The sequence below is a fragment of the Myxine glutinosa genome, chromosome 9, assembly GCF_964187855.1.
Source record: "Myxine glutinosa chromosome 9, kmMyxGlut1.1, whole genome shotgun sequence".
NCBI classification, from domain to species: Eukaryota; Metazoa; Chordata; class Myxini; order Myxiniformes; family Myxinidae; genus Myxine; species Myxine glutinosa.
Genome location: NC_136269.1, coordinates 28,688,932 through 28,714,204, shown reverse-complemented (window position 1 = coordinate 28,714,204; position 25,273 = coordinate 28,688,932). Strand labels below are relative to the sequence as shown.

The window sequence follows — 25,273 nt, the reverse complement described above, 5'->3', positions numbered from 1 at the left end:
GCGTCGCCAAATTGTGTGCGGTGCGTCGCCAAATTGTGTGCGGTGCGTCGCCAAATTGTGTGCGGTGCGTCGCCAAATTGTGTGCGGTGCGTCGCCAAATTGTGTGCGGTGCGTCGCCAAATTGTGTGGGGTGCGTCGCCAAATTGTGTGCGGTGCGTCGCCAAATGGTGTGCGGTGCGTCGCCAAATGGTGTGCGGTGCGTCGCCAAATGGTGTGCGGTGCGTCGCCAAATTGTGTGCGGTGCGTCGCCAAATCGTGTGCGGTGCGTCGCCAAATCGTGTGCGGTGCGTCGCCAAATTGTGTGCGGTGCGTCGCCAAATTGTGTGCGGTGCGTCGCCAAATTGTGTGCGGTGCGTCGCCAAATTGCGTGCGGTGCGTCGCCAAATTGCGTGCAGTGCGTCGTCAAATTCTGCGCAGTGCGTCGCCAAATTGTGGGCAGTGCATCGCCAAATCTTGTGCAGTGCGCCGCCAAATCGTGTGCAGTGCGTGCGTGTCGCGTGCACTACCGCCAAATAGCGTGCAGTGCGCTGCCAAATTGTGTGCAGTGCGTCGCCAAATAGCGTGCAGTGCGCCGCCAAATTGCGTGCAGTGCGCCGCCAAATCGTGTGCAGTGCGCCGCCAAATTGCGTGCAGTGCGCCGCCAAATCGCATGCAGTGCGCCGCCAAATTGTGTGCAGTGCGCCGCCAAATTGCGTGCAGTGCGCCACCAAATCGCGTGCAGTGCGCCGCCAAATCGTGTGCAGTGCGTCGCCAAATCGCATGCAGTGCGTCGCCAAATCCTGCGCAGTGCGCCACCAAATCGCGTGCAGTGCGCCGCCAAATCGTGTGCAGTGCGCCGCCAAATCGCGTGCAGTGCGCCGCCAAATAGCGTGCAGTGCGCCGCCAAATTGCGTGCAGTGCGCCGCCAAATTGCGTGCAGTGCGCCGCCAAATCGCGTGCAGTGCGCCGCCAAATCGTGTGCAGTGCGCCGCCAAATCGTGTGCAGTGCGCCGCCAAATCGTGTGCAGTGTGCCGCCAAATCGTGTGCAGTGCACCGCCGAATAGCGTGCAGTGCGCCGCCAAATCGTGTGCAGTGCGCCGCCAAATCGCGTGCAGTGCGCCGCCAAATCGCGTGCAGTGCGCCGCCAAATCGTGTGCAGTGCGCCGCCAAATCGCGTGCAGTGCGCCGCCAAATCGCGTGCAGTGCGTCGCCAAATCCTGCGCAGTGCGCCACCAAATCGCGTGCAGTGCGCCGCCAAATCGTGTGCAGTGCGCCGCCAAATCGCGTGCAGTGCGCCGCCAAATCGTGTGCAGTGCGCCGCCAAATCGTGTGCAGTGCGCCGCCAAATTGCGTGCAGTGCGCCGCCAAATCGCATGCAGTGCACCGCCAAATCGCGTGCAGTGCGCCGCCAAATCGCGTGCAGTGCGCCGCCAAATCGCGTGCAATGCGCCGCCAAATCGCGTGCAGTGCACCGCCAAATCATGTGCAGTGCGCCGCCAAATCGCGTGCAGTGCGTCGCCAAATCGCGTGCAGTGCGTCACCAAATCATGTGCAGTGTGTCGCCAAATTGCATACAGTGCCTCGCCAAATTGTGTACAAACAAAAATTATGATTAACTTATTTGTTTTGGAAGCACATATGATTCTGCACTCATAAATTGTGAGCGAAACTTTAAACGTGTTTATCCCAGAATCTATATTCTCATGGGTTTTACATAAATTTTGAAGCAGAAGAGCAGTGTTCTTCAAATTGGGTACAGCTCATATTTTCAGTGTATCAAATGTTCTGAACTATTAATAATGAGATCCAGTACCTTGTTTTTGTTTTTGTTTTTTTTTCTAATGAGGTCGAGATAATTTTACAAAATGTTGAATTTTTAATCTAAATATGGTACCTCAATACATGTTGGTTAGTTCATGATAAATACATACATACTCCAAATGTGAATAATGATTCAAAAGTTATGACGAAAACTCGGAATTTAATGTATTGCTTTGAGTTCATAATTAATATGCAAATTAGATGAGCAACATCACAAAATTGAGGCATATGATATGACAAAGTGTAGTAAGATAGAAAAAGTAGAACGGCACTCAGGAGAAAATGTACCTCCGCCTGGTTGGCCATATCACTCAATGGTGAAGAATCACTTAAGACATTCTCCTAGTTGGATCCGGTCCGGATCTTCACCAAAATTTAATGGATTCTTCCTTGTCACACACACAACCGGTCCACCAAGTTTCGTCCAAATCTGTCCATAACTTTTTGAGATATCCTGCCATGCATCGTTTTTGGCCCAATCTCCCAATAGTGAAGAATCACTTTAACAATTCGATTAGCCAGATCCGAATTTGGATCTTCACCAAAATCGAATCCTTTCGTCCTTGTCACATACGCTACATCTCTGCCAAATTTCGTCTGAATCCGTCCACAACTTTTTGAGATATTTTGTTCACAAACGGATAGACAAACAGACAGACAGACTGGGATGAAAACATAACCTCCATCCATCTTTGATGGCAGAGGTAATAAAGTTTTGAAAGCAAATAAGTATTTTTTTTCCTTGAATGTAATTTTCTTTTCCTCATATATTCATGCAATACGTTTTCCTCCTCCTTGCTGGTTTTGCTTTTCTTTCAGATCCTCCAAACTTTACTTCTTCCACATTTACCCCACTCTCAGTATGACACCCTATCCATCTTTTGTTATCTTGCTTTTCCACAAGTCTTACATTTGTTTGGAAATGCAGTTTCATTCTCAGTTTCCTCTGTTTTAGTTCAGTCGTTACACCAACTAATACATTTAAATGTGAGCTTGACATTCTATTATGCAGGCAAAAAGATCTGGATGGTGTTGGTTCTTGATTAAAAGTCGTTTGTTACCCCATGCACGCACAGTGAAAACGGGGTTAAACAATTGGTTTACGTATGTCTGTCTGTCTGTCTGTCTGTCTGTCTACAAACATCAGCTTATGATCGAGGAACAACTTAATTTCAATTGATGATTGATATATTTTGAACATGAATCAGAACATTTGATATTTGATTTTTTTTTTTTCATAGACATTACAAATACAACCCGGTGTGTACCCCGGTTTAGAATAGGTACACCGTATCCCTGTGTGTCGTAAGAGGCGACTAAAAGGGTTGGCGTAAGGAAGGGCATCCGGCCATAAAAACATTGCCTCAAAAAGGGAACCATGACAATTACAACTACATATGGGCAGGGTACAGCCCGAAGTACCCCGTGGGGGACCCCACTCCCTCTCGTCAAAACTCAAGGTGGGGAACCCGATCGAAGCAAGGGTGGAAATCATTCCATTTATGACGACGAAACGTCTGATGTGGAGATCGGTTTCTGAGGTTTGGGACATGGAATGTAGGGACAATGACAGGGAGATCAGGAGAAGTGGTGGAAGTATTGGTCAGAAGAAGAGTGGACATATGTTGTGTGCAGGAGACGAGATGGAAGGGAAGTGGTGTGAGAATGGTGAAGGGTAGGCAGGGACAGAAATACAAGTTTGTGTGGCAAGGGTGCCCAGAAGGTGTGAATGGTGTTGGTGTCCTGTTTTCTGAGGAGATTGTAGACAGTGTGGTGAGTGTGACTAGAGTGAGTGAAAGGTTGATGGTGAAAATGATGATTGGAAAGCTCTTGGTGAACATCATCTCGGGATATGCTCCGCAGGTTGGTCGGAGCGATGAAGAGAAGGACAAGTTCTGGTGTGCGATAGAGAAGCTGATGGAAAACGTGAAAGATGAGGAAGTTGTTGTGGTAGGAGGAGACCTAAATGGACATGTTGGAAGAAGTATGGCTGGTTTTGAGGGAGTTCATGGGGGTTACGGATATGGTGTGAGAAATGGAGAAGGTGAAAGGATTTTGGAGTTTGCTGATGGTGCTGATTTGTTGATTTGTAATACTCAGTTCCAGAAAGAGGATAATAAGCTTGTTACATACACGTCAGGTGGGTCGATGACAACCGTTGACTACCTGCTGGTGCGTAGGCGAGATAGGGGGCACCTCCGGGACACAAAGGTGATCCCGGGGGAGGAGGCTGTTTCACAGCACCACTTGGTTGTCTGCGACATAAGGGTGAAAGGTGCGAGGAGAGCTCGGCGGGTGAAGTACCAACCGAGAATGAAGGTGTGGAGGTTGAAAGAGGTGACAGTGAGGGAGGCATTAAAAGAAAGGCTGAATATGGTCGAGGATGATGTGGTTGAGCTTGAAAGTGGTTGGATGTCAATGAAAGATAGTCTGTTGGGAGCCATTGGTGAGGTATGTGGATGGACAAAAGGACCACCGAGGCACTCGGAAACATGGTGGTGGGATGATGAAGTTGGAAAGAAGATTGACGAGAAGAGGAAGAAGTTCAAGGAGTGGCAGAAGGCGAAGGGTACGGGGGCAGAAAAGGCAAAGCATGAAAGTTATAAGGCAGCCAAGAAGGCTGCAAAGAAATAGGTAGCAAAGGCACAGGAGGCATGTAGGAAAATGTTCGGAGAATGTTTGGATTTGGAAGAGGGTCAGAGAGCGGTATTCAGGATTGCAAAGCAGATAGCGAAAGAGAGGTGTGATGTGATGGGGGTGAGTTGCTTGAAGGATGAAGTGGGACAAATCGTTGTGGACCCAGATGGAATTAAAGGAAGATGGAAAAGATATATGGAAATGCTGTTGAATACAGAGAATGAATGGGATGGCAAAATAGATAGTAACCCAGTTTTAGGACCGGCAGAGAAGATAACCGAGAAGGAAGTTGAGGAAGCGATAAAAGCAATGAAGAGTAGAAAAGCGGGAGGGCCAACGGGAGTTGTGGGAGATACGTTGAAGGCAGCGGGAAATTGGGGTGTGAAGAGAATGACCGAGATCTGCAATCTGGTGGTGAAAGAAGGCCGCATTCCAGTGGATTGGGAACTGAGTACCCTCGTCCCTCTATACAAGGGGAAAGGTGACCCTCTGGACTGTGGCTCGTATCGAGCGATAAAGTTATTGGAGCATGGAATGAAGGTATTGGAAAGGGTGTTGTAGAGGAGGATAAGGAAGAAAGTGAAGATTGATGAAATGCAGTTTGGATTTATGCCAGGAAGAGGAACGACAGACGCGCTTTTTATTGTGAGGCAGTTGCAGGAGAAGTACATGGAGAAGAGGAAGAAGTTGTTTCTTGGGTTTGTTGATCTGGAGAAAGCATTCGATAGGGTTCCACGTGAAGTAGTGACATGGGCATTGAGGAAGCTAGGAGTGGAGGAATGGTTGATCATAGTGGTGATGGCAATGTACAAAAGAGCACGCACAGCTGTAAGGACGAAGGATGGGAACAGTGGTGAGTTTGAGGTGAAGGTGGGAGTGCATCAGGGGTCGGTACTAAGTCCACTACTATTTGTAGCTGTGATGGAGGTGCTGGCTCAGACCGTAAAGGAGGGTTTACCGTGGGAGTTGTTGTATGCAGATGATCTGGTGTTGATTGCAGAAAGTATGGATGGACTGAAGGAGAAGATGAACAAGTGGAAGGAATGTATGGAGACAAAAGGTCTGAAGGTGAATATTGGAAAAACGAAGGTGATAGCAAGTGGTAAAGCATGTGGTGAGGTGGAAAGAACTGGGAAGTGGCCATGTGCTGTGTGCAGGAAGAGTGTCGGAGTGAATTCCATTCAATGTACAATGTGCGCTGAGTGGGTTCATCAAAAATGTAGTGGCTTGAGAGTGTCATTAACCAGTGTGGCAGCTACATTCAAGTGTAAGGTGTGCACAGAGGGAGCTGCAGATGGAGGAAATGTTGAGTTGGATCTTGGAGACGGCGTGAAGCTGGAAGTTGTGAAAATATTTTGTTACCTAGGAGACATGCTGAATGGAGAAGGTGGATCAGACTCGGCAACAGTTGCTCGAGTGAGATGTGCATGGAAGAAGTTTCGGGAACTGATTGGCGTGCTGATGAGGAGGGGAGTGTCGTTGAAGCTGAAGGGAAAGGTGTATGCTGCATGTGTGAGAAGTGTTATGATTTATGGGAGCGAGACATGGGTAATGAACGTAGAGCAGCAACGAAGGCTGGAAAGGGTGGAAATGCGAATGGTTCGGTGGATGTGTGGAGTATCGTTGAGAGAAAAAAAAAAAAACCACCTTTAGAGGCCATTTTTTCCCCGCAAGCGGGGGTTGGCCTTTTTCGGGAACCGTGGTTGTTGTTGTTTTTCGGTCCCCTTTTTGAAGCAATGTTTTATGGCCGGATGCCCTTCCTGACGCCAACCCTTTTTGCCGCCTTTAACGACAAGCAGGGAATTACCAGTGAACTGGTACTCAATTTGCCGACCTCGGAAGGATGACAGGCTGAGTCAACCCCCCTGGCGTTAATTCAGCGATTGACCGGGATTCGAACCCAGGATCCTAGGACCCTAAGCCGGCACCCTAGCCGCTAGCCCAACACCAGGGACAGTTGAGAGAGAGGAAGACAAATGATGAATTGCGAAAGATGATGGGAATAGAGCCTGTGATCGATGCTGTGAAGAGAAACAGGTTGAGATGGTTTGGTCATGTGTTGAGGAAGGATGAAAGTGACTGGTTGAGAAGAGTGATGAAAATGAATGTAGAAGGAAGTAGAGGACGGGGAAGACCGAGAAAGACTTGGCTAAAGATGGTCGAAGAAGAATGCGGGCAAGGGGGTTAACAATCGGAGATGCAGAAAATAGGGCAAAATGGAGAACATTGTCATGGGGACCGCAAGGCTAACCCCCGCTCTTGCAGGGAAAATGGCCTTAAAATGCCTGTTGTTGTTTTGTTGTATAGACATTACAAATACAAACAATTTCATCAATATGTACAAAGTGTGACTATGCTGAAAACAATGAACATCGTATGCAAAAGCTTGCGAATAATGCCCTTTAATAAATTGCAATATATATTGATGCATTATCTTACTATAATTCACCAAATGTCCGTCCGTCCATCTGTCTGTCTGTCTGTCTGTCTGTCTGTCTGTCTGTCTGTCTGTCTGTCTGTCCGTCCGTCCGTTCGAAGGTACCGCAAAAACGGCTGAACCGATCACAACGATATTTTGGGTGGGTAATCCTGGGACCCCCTGGAGTAAAATAGGCTCTATTGTTTTTCAAATTTTTCCAATTTTCCAATTTTACAGTTTTTCCAAACACGATGGAATAATATTTTCCGATATGAACAGTGATGTGGCTTTTATTGAAATTCTTCAAATACCGTTTAGATTTTGATGAGAATTATGAGCCTGCCACGAATGCGGAAGTGGACAGATAACTGCGATGCGCGGGTTTGATAATATCCCAATACAACCGTCATTCAATCGTAATGTTAAATCGTGAAACGTTAATCGTGTTAATCGTTTTGTTAAAGTATCAATTGATGATTGGAATTGAGTGAATACAATTATGAGTTTGAATTCGTAATTGTATTCACCCAACCGTACGGAACTTCACATCAGGATTTAAATACTTGTTTGTATCACGAATGTTAAAAGTTTATTTTTTATATTGATGCTATTTAATTTGTGATTGGAGTTATGCTGTTGGGATTGAAAAAAGAGATAGCGAGTTCAAGTGAATGACGAAATGCCGTGATGGTTTCTACTTTCAAAACGTGAAATTCGCGGATCGCCATATGCAGATTCGCCGCGGTCCCACGATTGATGTTTCTATACGTGAACGTACCCGTTTGTTTGCGAAAGGGTACGTTTTTCTTGGAAGTCCTTCACAAACTTGCTGTCCATGTCTGACGTGCGACTGAAGGTGCTACAGGAATGTGGAATTTATTGGTTTCATGCTTTAGCATTCGCCGTTTCTGCATTGTCTGTTTGATTCTGGCCTCCCACCCATGCGTAGCACGGGTACCTCACTAGTTATCTCAATGGAAAGAAAGAAAAAGAGAGAGAAAATATGAAGTTCATGAAACGAAAGGAATATCAATCAAAAGAAAAACATAAATCGGAAAACCTTCCAAATTTCTAGTTTTTCCTTCTGTGCCCATCTTGTCCACCCCATGCGACCATTCCTCCCCACACCCATTGTTTGTCTAAGTCGAGCTCTGTTTTGTTCTTCGGCATTGCTGTTGGCTCTCCCCCCTCTCTCTGCTGTTCCTTTTGTCCTATTGCGTCTAATTCGTTCAGTGTACGTGAGCCTTGATTGTGTATACAAAAAAGAATCTGTGGTTTAGCAGTACTTTCCCTCTGAATTCGTTCCAATCCCACATGCTGAGAGAATAGTGAGATAATTTTCTCAGCTGTGAAGCTGCTTCAGTATTTGGCTATGTTCTTCCTTCCATCCATCCATCCAAGTCTGTCAAAAATGAAGAGTGAACCTTTGTAACCCACTGTTTAATTCTACAGGGTTCTAAAGTGTAATTCTGAAGGTGTTTTGAGTTTTTTTTTAGCTGATAGCCACGATAAGATCTGTCTGCAGGTGACAAGTGGTGGTTTGGAATTTTGAATATTTTGGTTTTGAATTTTGAATTTGGAAGTATCTCCAACAACTTCTGTCGCTCTACCTTTCCTTCGCTTTTCCATTCCGATGACACTATTTTTCTGACTCTGACTGATAAAGCAACTCTTTTTGGTTTTCTTTTTTTCCTGTAATTCCACACCAGATGTCTCTAACATTCCATCTCCCTCTGATGCACCCCTTACCAATCCTATGCCCCTCCCTATAATCTCTTTTCATGCAGTCAATAAAGTACTCTTCTCTCTCGACACAAGCAAGGCATGCGGACGCCGGACACGATGGCATTCCTCCTCGTGTTTTTAAGGAGTGTGCGTCCAGAACTTGCACCTGTGCTTGCTCGTTTGTTTCACTTCTGTTTAAAAACCCAAACTTTTCCTCTTTCCTTGAAACATGCCTTAGTACAGCCTATTTAGGAGAAGGGTGATCATTCAAACCCTTCCAACTACAGTCCTATTGCTCTGACTTCTACTATTTCCAAAGTCTTTGAATGTCTTCTCAATTCCCATTTCCTCAAGCATCTTGAATCTCACAGTCTTCTATCTGACCATCAATATTGCTTTCGCAAGGCAAGATCTACCGGTGATATCCTTTCTTACATTACGAATGGCTGGGCCTCTTCTCTGAGAGACTTTGGGGAATCCTTTGTTGAAGGCCTTGATATCTCAACAGCCTTTGACAGCGTTTGGCATCGGGGTCTGATATCCAACCTTCCCTCCTTCGGCTTTCCCTCCTTCACTCTGCATTCTTATATCGAGCTTTCTCTCCGACCACTCTATCTCTGTAATTGTTGATGGTTCAACATCTACCTCCTTCCCTATCAGCAGCGGTGTCCCTCAGGTTTCTGTCCCGTCTCCAACACTCTGCCTTCTTTTTATCGATGACCTTCATTCTTCTACAAATAACCAAATGCTGATGACTCCACATTACATTTCTGCATGTTTTTCCTTTCCCATCTGCTCCATCTTCCCTCATTCGATCTACATCTCGTTTCATCACATCCACCTCTTTAAATTCAGATTTGGACAAAATTTCCGAGTGGGGAAAATGTAATCAAGTTAAGTTTACTGCTTCTAAAGCTCAATTTCTCCCCATCCGTCTCTCTCTAAAACTCCTCTCAACTCTCAACTCTCCAATCTCCTTTGAAAGCGCCACAATTACACAATGTGATACAATAAACCTACTCGGTATTACCCTAACATTAAATTTATCCTGGAATCCACACATTACACAAATAGCTAAGTCTGCCTCGAAGAAACTAGGAGACCTATTCAGATGTTGAAGATTATTCTCCTCTTAGCAGCTGCTTCAACTATATAAATAATTTATTCGTCCTTGTAGAGTACTGCTCTCACATCTGGGGAGGTTCTAGCTCCATATACTTACTGGACAGAATTGTATCAAAAGCAATCCGACTTATCAACTCTCTCAATCTGACCTCAAAATTCGACCCGCTTGAATTACGCCGCAGAGTTGGTTCTCTTTCTTTATTCTACAGATATTACTTTGGTTTCTGCTCCCAAGACCTTGCTGCTTCTTATGTACCTCTGCCATTAGCGAGACACGGAATACTCAACAAGCCACTACATCACATGATTATTGTGTGGCCATTACCAACTCAGGGGTGGGCCATTATGATGTTTGTTTCTTCCCCTCTCCTCCACTGCCAAACTCTGGAACTCTTTACCTTCCCATGTATTTCCAATCATTTACGGCCTTCCCCTTTTCAAAAACAGATTTTTTACGAACTCAAAAACTCTTTGACTATTCTCTTTTTATTCACTTTTCTATCAATGCAGCTCTTTTATTTAAGGCCTGGCCTCGATGAGGATTGTATAGTTCGTGACTGGAGCCTTCAACAACAAAAATATCTTGCGAAGGAACCACAGAGTTGTTCATGTCTCTTCTCAAGGACTCCAGACCACAATCACGTAAGGCATCCTAGTAACTATGGTAGTTTGGGCCAAGAATAAAGTCTACAAGCCTTTTTCTGAACAAATTCAACAACATTACACTGCTGATTTGTGATTCCGCTCGACCACACAGGAGCCCCGTATTCCAATATGGGGCAGCCAAAAGATGTGAAAATGGTTACGAGATAATTGCTTTCATGTGTAAACAACTGTTAGCACTTTTAAGAATAGAACTGACATGTACATCCCATTTCAAATCTGCCTGGATGAAGATACCCAACAGTTTAATAATATTACGATTTTGGATTACAACATCATTCAATGACAGATTGGAAGGGGATGGTTTGTTTCGAGCAAAATAGTTGTCAACAATTGCACTCTTTTTGGGGTTCCATTCTCGACAGACCAGTTATGAAGTTGTTCAAGAACAGCTGGAATACAGGATTCAGTGTGACTACTGCGCTTTTCAATAAATGTAAGGTAGTCAACATATTTGACTACCTTACATTTATTGCAGTGAATATTGCAGCAGTGAATACTGGTGGCAATTGTGCTGTGGCCAGCGTCGTTTCTCATGGCAAGAAATACAACATGTCCCAAGTTTGTTTCCTGGGGAACTCCGGCATTGATGCGTGTCCACTCAGAAAACTTGTCAGCGTTCTTAACACACTGTTCACGATTTCAAATAAAGTCGCTCATCCACGAAATAAGAGATGAGCCAACTCCCTTTTGTTGGAGTTTTGAAATGGTGATTGTGTGATCAATGTGATCAAAAGCTTTTCAAAAGTCTGTAAGCATCATAGATTAAATTTATCCGAGTGTCTCTGCATGTTCGTGAAGTGTGTGCAGAATATTAATTGGGCATTGTGAAGTTGATACATTAATGTTTCCAAACTGTTTGAGGTCAAGGTTCTGCTTCAATGCTTCCATCGTTTGCTGTTCCGCAATTTTTGAGAAACGGGCAGTTGAGCAACTCGGCGCAAGTTCTCGATGGTGGCAAGTGACGATTTTGGAATGGGAACGACATATGCCCTTTTCCACTCTGCTGGAACTGTCTGTTGCTTGTATGACACATTAATTATGTTTGTCAAAGGTTCAACTGGTTTATAAGAGAACTGCCGGATCGGTCTGGCAGATATATTGTCAGGACCACTTGCTTTGCAAGATGTTCCCAAGTTCTCGATAGACCTCCCATGGCTGGACCTGACAGACCGGAAGAGATGGCAAATATGCTGGGAGTAAAGACGTTGGCAGTAGTTTTACATCTCCAACGGATGCAAAGTAAGAACCTATTGCATTAGCAATAGCTTGGTGATCTGATTGCTGGATATTCTCAACTGCAAAATTTATGCCTTAGACATATTTCTATGATTATTACACGAATCTCGCGATACCATGCTGCTGGGTTTAAACGTTTTAAGCGTTTTACATTGAAAGTATAGTAATTTCTCTTTGCTGCCTTGATTTTGCGTATGACCTTATTGCGATAATATCTCCATTGTCGACATTTTCCACCAAGGTGGAAGACATGCTGACGAGTTTGTACAAGAGTCTTTATGAACGGCATTATCCATGCTTTATCTTGCTGATGTTGGTGAACTCTTCGTTGTGGAAAGTACATGTCGATAGCCTGATGGAGCGTGTGATAAAGCACGTTGCACTTGTTGTTCACGTTCTCGGTAGGCATGACCTCAGACAATCATGATTACTCAACCATGCTCCAATCTCCCATGCATCACTCTCTTTCATCGGTCTTGCAGCTCGTTTGTGAACAGCGTTCCTACATGGAAGGGGGGGATCTCGGTCTTGCGTTAACACACTGATGATCACTGAGTCTCAAGGGTGAAATAATCTCAACCGGATTATACTGTTCGGCAAGATTCGTTACAATCTTGTCCAGAGTAGTATCGTTGCGAGTGGGCTGGTTCACTATCTGCACCCTTTTGTCCGAAATCAAAGTGAAGAGTTCAAGTCGATTGAAATCGCCAAGAATGGTGATTCCAGTATCCGGCTGAAGAGTGAGGATCTGATCTATTGTCAAGTGAAGGTGATCTAACAGCTCACCTGCTAATAGACTCTTGGGGGGTGGGAGGTCATAGACAGCAGTGTTGACTATGCTCTCACGATTGGTCTATTAATCAGGATCTCATACCAAAACTCCCCAAGGAATCGTGTCTAGATTGGTTCCCGATGATGGTCAATATTGGACGCTTGATATGACATTGATCCCTTTGTCCTCTCTTTCGTTCACTGCCTCACATTTTGTATGAGTGGACAACGCAAAATTCCACATTCTCGGACACTATGAAGAGGTAGGGATTGTACCTCACCTGGATATAGGCGTTAAATTTGCCCAGCACTGTACACAATCATACCACGTGGTTGATGCATCTCAGCGCAGCCAAGGCAATTCCATATGCAATGGCGATCGTCTTCCCTGCAGGATCAGCGAAAGCCTGAGAACACCAGGAAAACAAGCAGGAGGTGCAAGCAGGAAACAAGCTGCTGCTGCAGAAGTGGCACTTTTGCTGCAGAAGTAGTACCAGCACTTCTGCAGCAAATCACAGCAGCTATACAGCGCCCCGCTGTTTCGGGGCGTCATCAAGGACGCAAACAAGGGTATTTCTAAAGGGTAATTCCGAAGGGTTCTAAAGGGTAATTCTAAGGGGTTCTAATGGGGTTCGTTTGTTTCTAGGCTTTGCCCATTTCATGTAAAGAATGCCAAACTGAACCGCTTCCTTCGGACATAGGTGCGATTTTATTTATTTATTTTTTATTTTTGCTCTGCCTGCCTGTCTGGCAGTTAAACAAAATTGAAAATCATTCCAAACAGGAAACATAGTGCTTTTAAGGATGTTATAAAGAACACAGACAACAGGCATGGATAACGTAGGTAATGTGTTCAATAAGTTTGTGTAAAATAATCTGCATCAACTTTTTAATTTTTTTTGTACGACCTTTAAAATCTTTATTTTATTTCAATTGAATTATATACTTGAACAGTGTAAAACACAAATCACCGTTTGTACTTTCAATACCCTTCTTGTACCCTTCTGTTTAGCAGTACTGTATTTGGACAAAATATTAAGGCATTTGACGACATCACGACCAATCAAATTTTCTACTCATGGACTCTGCCCATGTCCTTGTTTCCCAAGATAGCATGGGCTAAGGTGTTCTATGAACTTTCCAGTTTATCTTTGTTGTTGAATTAACAATTACAAAGTCACAATCTTTACAAGTTGTACTTTTCAGCACAATCTGCCTTCCAGCAAGCCCTTCCTTGCATTGCAAACAAAAAGGCACTCAGTAAATCACTATACCTCCACCAGGCTAGGCTGTACATTTTCCATTTTGTATCTCACTGATAGGCCTGATCCACATCTGGACCTGAACCAAAATGTAATCGGCTTGTTATTGTCACCTAACCAACCCATCCACATAGTTTTGTCATAACTCACCCACAACTTTTTGAAATATCATGATATACAGTGTATTGTTTTGGGCCCCATCTCTCAATGGTGAAGGAGGCCTTTGGAAATGAAAAAACTATCGTATCCGGATTCGGATCTTTACCAAAATCGAATCAATTTGTCCTTGTTGCACACCGAACCTGGCCACTAAGTTCATCCGAATCCGTCCATAACTTTTTAAGATATCTGCTATATATACTATATCGTTTTTAGCCCTATCACTCAATGGTGAAGAATCACTTTAAAATCCTAGTATCTGGATCAGGAAGCGGACCGGATCATTAAGAGTCAAATCAATTCGTCCTTATTACACATCCAGCCTGTCCACTAAATTTTGTCTGAATCCGTCCACAACTTTTTGAGATATCCTACTAACACTATAGTGTAGTGTTAGATATCTATAACACTATAGATATCCTACTGGTCATGTGTTGAGGAAGGATGAAAGTGACTGGTTGAGAAGAGTGATGGAAATGAATGTGGAAGGAAGTAGAGGACGGGGAAGACCGAGAAAGACGTGGCTAAAGATGGTCGAAGAAGAAATGCGGGCAAGGGGGTTAACAAGGGGAGATGCAGAAAATAGGGCAAAATGGAGAAGATTGTCATGGGGACCGCAAGGCTAACCCCCACTCAGGGAGGGAAAATGGCCTTAAAATGCCTGTTGTCTACTAACAGACAGACAGATAAATAGTGTGAAAATATAACCTCCATCAACCTTCGGTGGTGGAGGTAATTATTGTAACCAATGTCAGTCTAATTTTTTTGAATGAGAATTTTGGACAAATCTCTAACAAAGGAAACATTCTTTGTGATCCCTTATTCATTTTTCCCATCGTTTGTGTTACAGTTGAACTCGTCTAACATGCAATGATTTTGGATGTGATCCTGTCCATCACATCTGTGTGTTTATTCACATATTATTTTCATTACCTCTTTTATAAATACAGACCTAAGGCTACATATCCAGTTTTTACTTTCTTTATATTTCCCATTTTAAGGAACTTGTTAAGATGTAGGCCTGTGGCCAAAGTTACTCAATGTTGAAAAATTACTCTTGCAAGAGACAAATGCATATTTTGTACAACTGCCTTAATATTCCTTCCAACAGATGGAGCTCAGCATTCCCTCTTTCCTCTTCTCATAGATATCCACAGTTTCATAATTAATTTGCAAGCAGACAGTTCAGAAGTGAGAGCGTTTAGAAGTGAGATGAGATGTTCTCTATAATCTGTTGACCGTTTTGTTTTATAGGTGCATCGGGACTTTTTTGGGACAATCATGCCTTCCTTTGATAAATCTCAATTCATCCTTCCAAATCATGTGGGAATCGTACCACTAGAAAATCGTGCATCTTTTGAGCAACTATCACTACGGGAGAAGCTCTACGCACACTACCTGTCACTTGCTTCCTGGTACGGGGGGCTTGTTGTGCTCCTGCAAACCTCGCCCGAGTCCCCTGCCATATACGTATTGTTGCAGCGCATTTTCCGCACGCAGCCTCCAGATGAGTTGCGCACCATCGCTACCAGCACTGCCGGCCTTTCTGACACTGATTATACAGTGAGTGAACCTTTCATGTTTAATTGCCATGTTTTGTTCCTGAGGTTTATATTATTTCACCTTTGACGTTTACCTGCATGCTTTTATTATTTTCTTTGAATATACGTACTCCTGATTTGTTTTTACAGAGTTTTCTTGTATATGCTGCCGGTGTTTATTCCAACATGGGGAATTACAAATCATTTGGGGACAGCAAGTTTGTGCCCAATCTCCCCAAGGTGAGTTTGTCATTTTTCAAGATGGTTTAGTCATTGCAATTTGCCATACCTCTCTCTATTAGAAGCTGCCATGCCCTCATAATAGGCTTGTTTAAGTTGTGATATTTCTAGCTGAGCATGTTGTTTTGGTTCATCGTGTTCTTGGTGTAAATCCTGATTGCTTATTTGTGAGTCAGAGTGCTGAATTGTTCGCTTCAGAGCACTGGGTAGAAACTGTGTTGCGTCTTTGTCATCAGCAAGGTATCCACATGGCACCCAATCCATATCGGCTCACTTGTCTATTTTTCATGCACTAGCCCACATCAAGGGTGAATGAAAGTGAAGTGAAAATGGGAGTACTGTCGGTGAGCATTTGCATGAATAAATAATAGCACATCTATTCAGACCATGTGCGCCCTTTAACTGAAATGTGCTCTCAGATCACCGGTCCTAAAATCCTGCTCTGCCACTCTATCTCACCCTCTCTCTGTTCTCTTCACCCTCTCTTTTGCTTAAGGTCATCTGCCATCTGCTTGGAAATCAGCTAACATTACTGCTTTACACAAAAAAGGTGCAAAAACAGATCCTTGCAACGACAGACCAATCAGCCTGCTCCCCATAATCAGCAAGGTCATGGAATCCATTATCGCTTCTGACATCAAATCCTTCCTCTTCTCCAATGGCTTGATCTCAGATAATCAATTTGGATTCAGACCAGGTCATTCTACTCTGGACATGCTGCTTCTGCTGTCTCAACAATGGATCAATGCCAAAGAGGAGGTCCTCAATTCCAAACAGGAAATCAGAGCTGTCTCCCTTGACATATCATGTGCCTTCGATACAGTCTGGCACCCCGCTCTGCTCACCAAACTCTCCTCCTATGGTATCCATGGAAATATCCACGCATGGCTCGCGGACCTCCTCTCTGGTTGTAGTCAATGTGTGGCCCTGAATGGGTTTCTCTCATTTCCCCTTCCTGTCCAGGCTGGAGTTCCCCAAGGCAGTGTTCTGAGCCCTGTGCTTTTTCTGGTCTTCATCAATGATCTCTCCGACTCTCTCGAAAGTCCTCTCTATCTCTTTGCTGATGACTCCACTCTCTGCCGCTCCATACCTCATCCCTCAGATCGAAAGTCTGCAGCCTCTTCACTCTCTGCAGACCTGGACAAAATCACAGACTGGTCAAACAAGTGGAACATGTCTTTCAATCCTGAAAAATCTCACATTCTCACTATGTCTCTCCGAAAAGACCGTCTGGACAACCCTCCCATCTACTTTCTGAACAATCCTCTTGATGAAGTTCTGTCACTCAAGCTTTTGGGTCTCACTATCCGCCATGATCTTTCCTGGGAAAACCACATTTCCAAGCTGGCCTCCAAAGCCAGTCGCCGACTGGGCATCCTCCATCGTGTGAAGTCCTTCCTTGGAACACCTGAGCTCCTCACCACATACAAGTCTTTCATCCTCAGCTCAATGGAATACTGCTCTCCCCTCTGGGCTGGTGCTCCTGTCTCACACCTAGCTCGGCTTCACGCTGTTGAAACCAAAGCTTTCAGAATCATTGGAATCTCCCGCGATGAAGCTAACTCCGAGGGCCTTTCACTCTCTCGCCGCAGGCAGGTTGGTGGTCTTTCTGTCATTTACCGATTCCGCTCTGGCCTAGCTCCCCCAGCTCTGTCTGTGCTGTGTCTCCCAAATATTCCTGCAGGATGCACAAGAACTGCCAGCAACCCTCTTCTGGTGAAACTGCCAAAATCAAGACTCTCTGCTCATCTTCACACTTTCATTCCTCTTTTTCCCGCCTCTGGAACAAACTCCCACACTCTCTTCAATCCTACTCCTCCCTCCAGGTCTTTAAAACAGCTGTTCACCACCATCTTTTATCTTCCCCCAATCCAAAACCTTGATCTTTTCTACCCCTGTTAATACACCCAAAATCCACATCTTTCAATCCCCGACTTCATTCCTGAAATTCCTTGTAGTGTCAATTTGTTTTGTACCGTGTACCCCTTCCCTCCCTCCCCCCACCACCCCCCTCCACCTCCAGCCCTCTCCCTTTGAACAGATCTCCCGATGTCCCTGTTCTCTACTGTTGTGGTGCTTGTGTGCTTCCCTCTCTCTCCCCATCTTGTCTCCCCCTCCCTTTATTGTTTTACGTGTCTGTTTATGTTTTTTATGTGCTAATATGTGTGTGATGTGCTAGCTCTTAAACGAGCCTCGATCTTGTATACAAAAAAAAGAGAAAAAGTGTGGCATTCAAATACAGTTCCACAAAAGGGAGAAATGAGGAACAAAACCATGGAGATGTGCAATAAACCTGTATTTGGGAGTCTAACTAGAAGAGGGTTACTGGAAGAACATGCATGTATGTCATGGAAGACCTGGGGAGTTTTTTTAATACATAGTCCATGGGCCAGACCAGATATGGGTACCATCTCTGGTGGCAAAGCCTCACTATGTTTTGTTTATAGTTTAAGACGTACAGATGATGAATTGAGGTGATAGCAGTGTGAAATTGGCAGCTTTCTGGTAGTTATCACCTCTCAAACATGACCCTACCACTATAATTTGAAGCCCAAAATTTGGGGGTCGGAGAAACTAAAATGACTGTAGTTTCGCTCTGGATGGGTCAATCTTAACAATATACCACTCATAATGTCTGTCTATGTACCCTCTATCTTAATCAAGAAGATTTATGCAAAATATTTCATTATGTAGGTCACCAGAGGTCAAAAGGTCACCAATTTTAGGGGGTGCCCAAAATTGACCATAGGTCAAGTCATGTTGCTAGAATACAGTAACAAATCACCCAATGGTGATTTAAACACTTGGAATGCATATTTTAGAGGCCTTAAGATGATTCTAAGGGGACATTATTGAGTTGCTTTTGCAAAATTTTATTTCAGAGCAATCGATTTTGAACCATTTCTTGTAAATACCTAAAATCCAGGGTTTCGGGGGTAGGGGAAACCATAATGACTGTAGTTTTTGAGTGGATTGACCAAAAATTGAAAATCTAATACTCAAATTGTATGTCTATGTACCCTCTATCATAATCACACGAGATTATGCAAATTATGTCCATATGTAGGTCACCACAGGTCAAAAGGTCACAAATTTTAGAGGTTGCCAAAATCGGCTTTAGCACAACTTATTCTACTAAAACAAAGTCGTAAAAATGAACAAAAAGTAATATCAACTTCCAGAAATTATATTTTAGATGTCTTTAGGTAATGTTGAGGGCTTGGAAAGTAACCTGAGTATTTTGAGTTCTCAATCTTCTTCTTCCTCTTCTCTCTCATCTTCTTCTTCTTCTTCATCATCATCACCATCATCATCATCATCATCATCATCATCATCATCATCATCATCATCATCATCGCAATCTGATTCAATATCAACTGTCATCTCTAGTTCATCCTCCTCATTTCGCTGGTTTTCGCAAGTTTGTAATTTACACATTGGCGTACATTTTAACCCATTGTCTATGCAGCCACACTCTCCTTTTTTGCAAACTCGTTTGCACTGGCAGGCCATCATTTCCAACACAGCTTCAGGTGCCGGAGTTCTGGCCATCCAGTCGATGGCAATTGAACTGCTATCATCTTTTACCCATCCATTTCCCTCTGGATCAAGAATTACTGGTTTTGTCTCCAGGCTTCGCTTCCAAATTCCTGCCTGGTAATTGGTACGGAGGGCATGCTTTGTTAGACTATCTTTACAAGGTGGAAGAAGGTTTGACTCTATTTCCCCTCTTTTGGCAAAGAACACCTCGTATCGGAGTTGATTTACCTGTACAGTTTTTGTGGACGATGCATACATGAGACATGTGAAATGTTGCAAGGTATCAAACATTTGATCTGATATCTCCTATGCACTTCCAGGGTTGGAGAAGGCACATTGGAATTCACTGTTTGATCGCATTTTGTCCAGTGGTCTTGTTTTGCCTCGCCCAACGAAAGAACTTACAGTGTCACATCCAGTGTAAGCATGAAAGCCGAGAAGTGCACCACATAGTTCATCTCCAAGGGATAACCTGAGTAGGGAAATGTCCACAAATTGAGTACGTGTCTTTCTTCCCCTCTTTTGGTACAAGGTAGCCGAAATGTCCTTTGCAAAGGAAAGTAGTAGCACAAATACATCTGTGTCCTCAGAAATAACAATTACAGTTTGATATCCAGTGTCAGCGGCATGCTTCGCATGAAGTATTAACCGTGTGTCTGCCTCTTCTTGAGAGGACTCAAGTTCACCCATTTCACAACTACCACCGATCAATATCTTGTCACATCTTATGCCACATGTCACTAGAAGAACTTTGTCTTTAATCAGGCTCCTCTTGTTTTCAGTTTTCCAATCTGCAACCAGAAACTCAATAAGTTTTGTCTTCTTGTCAGCTTCTGATAAGAAGTTCCTCCATTTTTTTATTTTGTGTCCTGGCGCAATGCTGACGAATTTGATGCCGCTGCCTGATCCCCTTTTGAGCCTTTCTGTGTTCTTGATGGAGCTTTCCTTATACACATCAAATACAACATCTATTCGTTGACTCATCGCACCTTCCCTCAAGACAACTTTCAGGACAGACGTTGAAACCTCAGCAAATGTGCTTTTTTTTGCACATTTAACTTCTGCACAATGCTCATGCCATCGATAAATGCATGCTGAGTTCTGTGGGAGGGTTTCTACAGGAGGTACGCTTTCCCCAATTTTCTTCATTCGTGCTGCTTTTTCAGTCGTCCTTAGCGACCCATCTTGATTTGCCAACGCCCATTGTAATGGGCCTAGTGGATGAGACAGAACCTCCTGCATGTCCAGCTCATGACCTTGTGCGATAACAATCATTCTGGCAAAAGATTGCGATCTGCTCGTAGGATGACCTCTTTCCCTATGCATTGCACTTTTTTTGTACAAACATTTGCAAATGTCTTTAGCTTTTGCTTCTTAATAGTTGCATGGAAATCTACAGCATCCGGTGCCTCCTTTTCAAGACGATCAGTCTTGAACTTCTGGTATGCCTTTTCGCCAATGCTTTGAGCAGTGAAAAGGTCCTTCTCAACATCTGCTGGGGCCAATGCGCCGGTAGAAATGTTCACGAGAGAGTCCTCTTCTGATCTGTAGGGATTTATTAAAGAGTTCTGAATAAGATCCGTGAGTGATTGGATGGCTGACTCATCTTTTTCAATTCTCTCTTTCTGCAAATCCAGATGGCTCGAAGTGGAGGAACGAGTTCCTAGCATTGCTCTTAGGCGATGAAGAAACATGCTGTGGTATTCGGCATTTATGTAATAACGACGAATTGCACCTGGGTTTAAGCTAAAGCCTCTTGTGCCACCTGACGTCTGGGTATCCTTATTTATTGTTTCTTCAATTGTTTGGTCCACTGGTATTTTGCCAAACGGATTATCAGCTCCTATTTGAACAGAAAATCCTCCGCTCATGAAGTATTCATACATTTCAGGATGATGAATATCTAACGACGACATTTGTGCATAGTAGAATGTCAAATATCTGGCATAGTTTAAACGGTCATACGCTAAACACCATGGGATCATGTCTCTGATTGAGGCCAGCTGCAAAAGCCAATCCCCTTCTCTTGTTGCCCGCAACAAACCAAGCACAACCTCGACCATATCTAGATAAGATATCCAAAATGCTGATAGGCTGCCATTGTCATTCTTGAGGAAGGCGTGGTACTGTTGGAAAAGGTGACTAATGCGAATGCATGAAGCATTAGACATGGCATCATCTAGTGTCTCATGAGATACATCACTGGCAAAGTCTTTTAGAACAGTTAAAGCTTCACTCAGACAATCATCTTCTCTTTGACCTAACCACTGTAAGAATCCATTCCACACAATTCTCATCAACGCTTCGTACATGAGTTTGTGCATTTGAACAGCGCGGTTGTACTTTCTGCCATCCAATACACCGCCAATGTAACCATCAGCAATGACTCCGGACTCTACACATAAGTCCCTTCAACCTGCGCCTCTCCAAATCGTTTCCCTGGAATAGCCAACATTGTGCACAATGTGTGAAAAACACCCATTCTGAGAATTATGCAACCAAATCTTTCTTGATGCTTCCAAACAATCTCCAAAGCTTTGGAATATAGTGCCTGGTCAAACACACAAACAATTTCAGATAGTTCCATGGATTCCATGATTTTGAGTGATTGATTCAGTACCTCATTTACCGTCGACAACTCTGTGGCTGGTGCATTAACTGTTGGGAGGTATGATATGGTATCCTGAACTACAACAATGTTGTCTCGGATTTTTATGTTAAATCCGGTCCAACTGCTCACATCCTGAGAATTAGTGTCAGAGAGACATGCCAAGACCCAAGCTATATTTTTTAGTGTGGTGCTATTTACAGCAGCTGTTGTATCATGTTCAGTAGTAAAAATCAACTGTGGACCAAGTCTCTTACCAGCAATATACAATGGTATTGTATCTGTCTCTGATGTAATGCTTCGCTTCTTCGATTTCTCAACTATGGGAGTGCGTCTATCCGGGAGTGGCCCAATTAGTTTTCTTTGAACAGTTATGCCATTTACCCTGTGTGATGTCCCCTCTCCACTCAATGTTTCCTCAAGACGATCAATGTTATCCCAAGCTAATGTTGTAAAGACACCTGGATGAATGTCAGATGGTAGTGGGGTGTCTTCACCACATGACAACTTTTGCAGACTAAGAGCCGTGTCTATTTCCTCACGTTTTGAATATGATACACCGTGCCCTAAACGATTTAATGTCTGAATTAACGTGACATTTCCTGTCAATGATTTTACCGCGAAAGGCAAGAGAACATGCTTAGGTGGTTTTTCCCTGCTGTTCGTAATATTATACACTAGGTCTTGCCCAAATGAATTTGCCAGTCTCTCTACCCTCTCTGAATTTGAGTTATTGCCTATATCTCCAGTTAGTAGTGTGCAGAAGAAACTTTTAACAGGCTCGGGAACACAACAGTTCTTTATTTCAGTTTCCGGAGGCCACTCCTTACTTATCTCCTGCACTCTGACAATTTTCCGAAGTTGTAAGGCTGCTTTTGTCAAGACATTGTCTTCCTCCTGGGACGAGACGATGTTGTATTCCTCTCTCATGGAAAAGTGTTCCTTTGCAAGCTGGTCAGTTTTCAGGCTGGCTGGATAAACCAGAAGTTTACCGTTTGTATCATTTACAAACCGGAGAGTTTTGCCAAACTCTTGTTCTAGCTTTCTGCGTAAGTGTTTCTTTGTTAATGGTTTCACTTCTTTGATGCCATGAGCAAGAAGACTAGTAGCTAATTTGGATGTTAGATGTGTCATTGGAATGATATCTGGGTTAAGGATGAAGCCATTTTGAATGTAAGAAAACAATTCAATTTATGACTGCTCTAATGCATTAGCATACTTAGTCTCAGGATCATCAATGTCTTGCCTACCCCCTTGAGACGATTCATGATCCTCCTTTGTGTAAAAACGATAGCATGTGCTGTGGTAATGAGCTTCTGCTGCCACTAGTTCTCGATCAAGGAGGGCTAGAATCCGAGTGTCCTTTTTCCGTAAAGCAGCATCCCGTACTGTTTGGTCAGCGCGCAGCTCTCGACATTGCACTAATCGTTCTCTTGTATTTTGTCCTTTAAGATACTTAACCTTCAGGCAGAATATGCACGTGGCATCATATACTCTGTCCGTACTAACGCTTTTTCTCTGTGGCTGCCTCGAAAAAATGTCCGCAGCAGATTCTTCCTTCGTAGTTTCTTTTTTCACTATTGCGTCCAGGTCTCTTTTCATTGTAAAAAGACATCGGCGATGTTACCGTATTGGGGGAATTTCCCCAGCAGGAAGGTCCTTTGCTAAGTCCAAGACTGGGATACATTTTCTAATAGTTGCAGCATTTAAAAGCGTTTCCCATGACACTTGGTCCTGTGACGATGTGAGTTTGGCGCCAGGGTCTTTTTCATCACAGTTTAGAAGACAAACGGCAGTGGAGGGGTCTAGTCGAGCTCTCTTCGGTGGTAAGGTAGGGCCAGCGTCCATTGTTTCTTTGATGTTGTGACTGTTGGGTCATTCTCAATGAAGAATCTGTGATAAGCAAAGCAAAAACTTACTACCCAATGCAAATAGTGTTGGGTTATTATCAATTTCTTTTCAATATTTCTAGGAATTGTAAGCTTAAATCTTGGGCTACAATTGTTGGAACGTTATAAAGAAAACTAAAGGTGAAACATACCATTAAACCATTTAAAAGACACCATGAAAGAAGAAATTGATAACATGGAAAAGTTGTCCAATTTAAAACTGAAAAAAACCAAAACAAAACCTCCTTTAGAGGCCATTTCCCCCCGCAAAGCGGGGGTTGGCCTTTTTCGGGCACCGTGGTTGTTGTTGTTTTTGTTGGACCCCTTTTTGAAGCGATGTTTTACGGCCGGATGCCCGTCCTGCCGCCAACCCTGTTTGTCGCCTTTTACGACAAACAGGGCATTACCAGTGAACTGGTACTCAATTAGCCGACCTCGGAAGGATGACAGGCTGAGTCAACCCCCCTGGCGTTAATTCAGCGATCGACCGGGATTCGAACCCAGGATCCTAGGATCCTAAGCCGGCACCCTAACCGTTAAGCCAACACCAGGCCAATTTAAAACTGAATAAAACCACCGTTTAGAGGCCATTTTTCCCCGCAAAGCGGGGGTTGGCCTTTTCGGGGACCGTGGTTGTTGTTGTTTTTTTGGTCCCCTTTTTGAAGCAATGTTTTACGGCCGGATGCCCTTCCTGCCGCCAACCCTGTTTGTCGCCTTTTTATGATAAAATTTAAAACTGAATGCACAACAAATAATGATTACTCCCTCTTCCTAGACCTAAATGATGCAATGCACAGAGAATAACACATGTTGAATTAATTAATTGAATTAATGCTGTTAATTACACCTTTCTGTTTATATTATGACATGTAAGGTTACAAGATGCAGCCTGTCTTATATCTCGGAAGTTGTCCTTACAATCTCACCTGCATTGTTTGATCGTATGTCAACTAGAAGATGTGAAAAGATGGATTACATTGATGATCAAATTCTCAAGATGAAACTTAAAACAAAAGCTTGAATATTGCCATCTATTGAGTAAACTCGAAACAAAGAGGAGCATGCGTTAATTTGAAACCCTGGAAATCATAAGCAGATTTTATGTCAATATCACATTTATAAACCAAAATGAGTCAATGAAAACATCAGAATCGTCTCACACAGCCTCAGAAATAGGCCTTCTATAACTATTGAGACACCATTCCCTCATTCATTACTTGTGTTTTAGTCAAATACATGTTCTTCTGGGCTATTTTTGCGACCTCTAGAATTGTGACCTTTGGTTGACCTCTGATGACCTACATATTGAAATAATTTGCATAATCTAGTGTCATTATGATAGAGCGTGCATAGACATACAATTTGAGCATTAGATTTTCAATTTTGGTCAATCCTCTCAAACTACAGTCATTATGGTTTCCCCTACCCTCGAAACCCTGGATTTTAGGTATTTACAAGAAATGGTTCAAAATCGATTGCTCTGAAATAAAATTTTGCAAAAGCAACTCAATAATGTCCCCTCAGAATCATCTGAAGACCTCTAAAATATGCATTCCAAGTGTTTAAATCACCATTGGGTGATTTGTTACTTTATTCTAGCAACATGACTTGCCCTATGGTCAATTTTGGGCAACCCCTAAAATTGGTGACCTTT

General features: G+C 43.5%; 1 protein-coding gene across 2 annotated transcripts in view; it reads left to right on the top strand.

Annotated features, from left to right (window-relative positions):
* DPP3 (dipeptidyl peptidase 3) overlaps positions 1 to 25,273 on the top strand; it is a 264,499-nt gene that overhangs the window by 4,852 nt on the left and 234,374 nt on the right. For both annotated transcript variants that reach the window (XM_068129393.2, XM_068129392.2), the window contains exons 2-3: positions 15,056 to 15,364; positions 15,493 to 15,582. In XM_068129393.2, the coding sequence (XP_067985494.2) occupies positions 15,056 to 15,364; positions 15,493 to 15,582 (399 nt within the window). The remainder of the gene's footprint in view (positions 1 to 15,055; positions 15,365 to 15,492; positions 15,583 to 25,273) is intronic.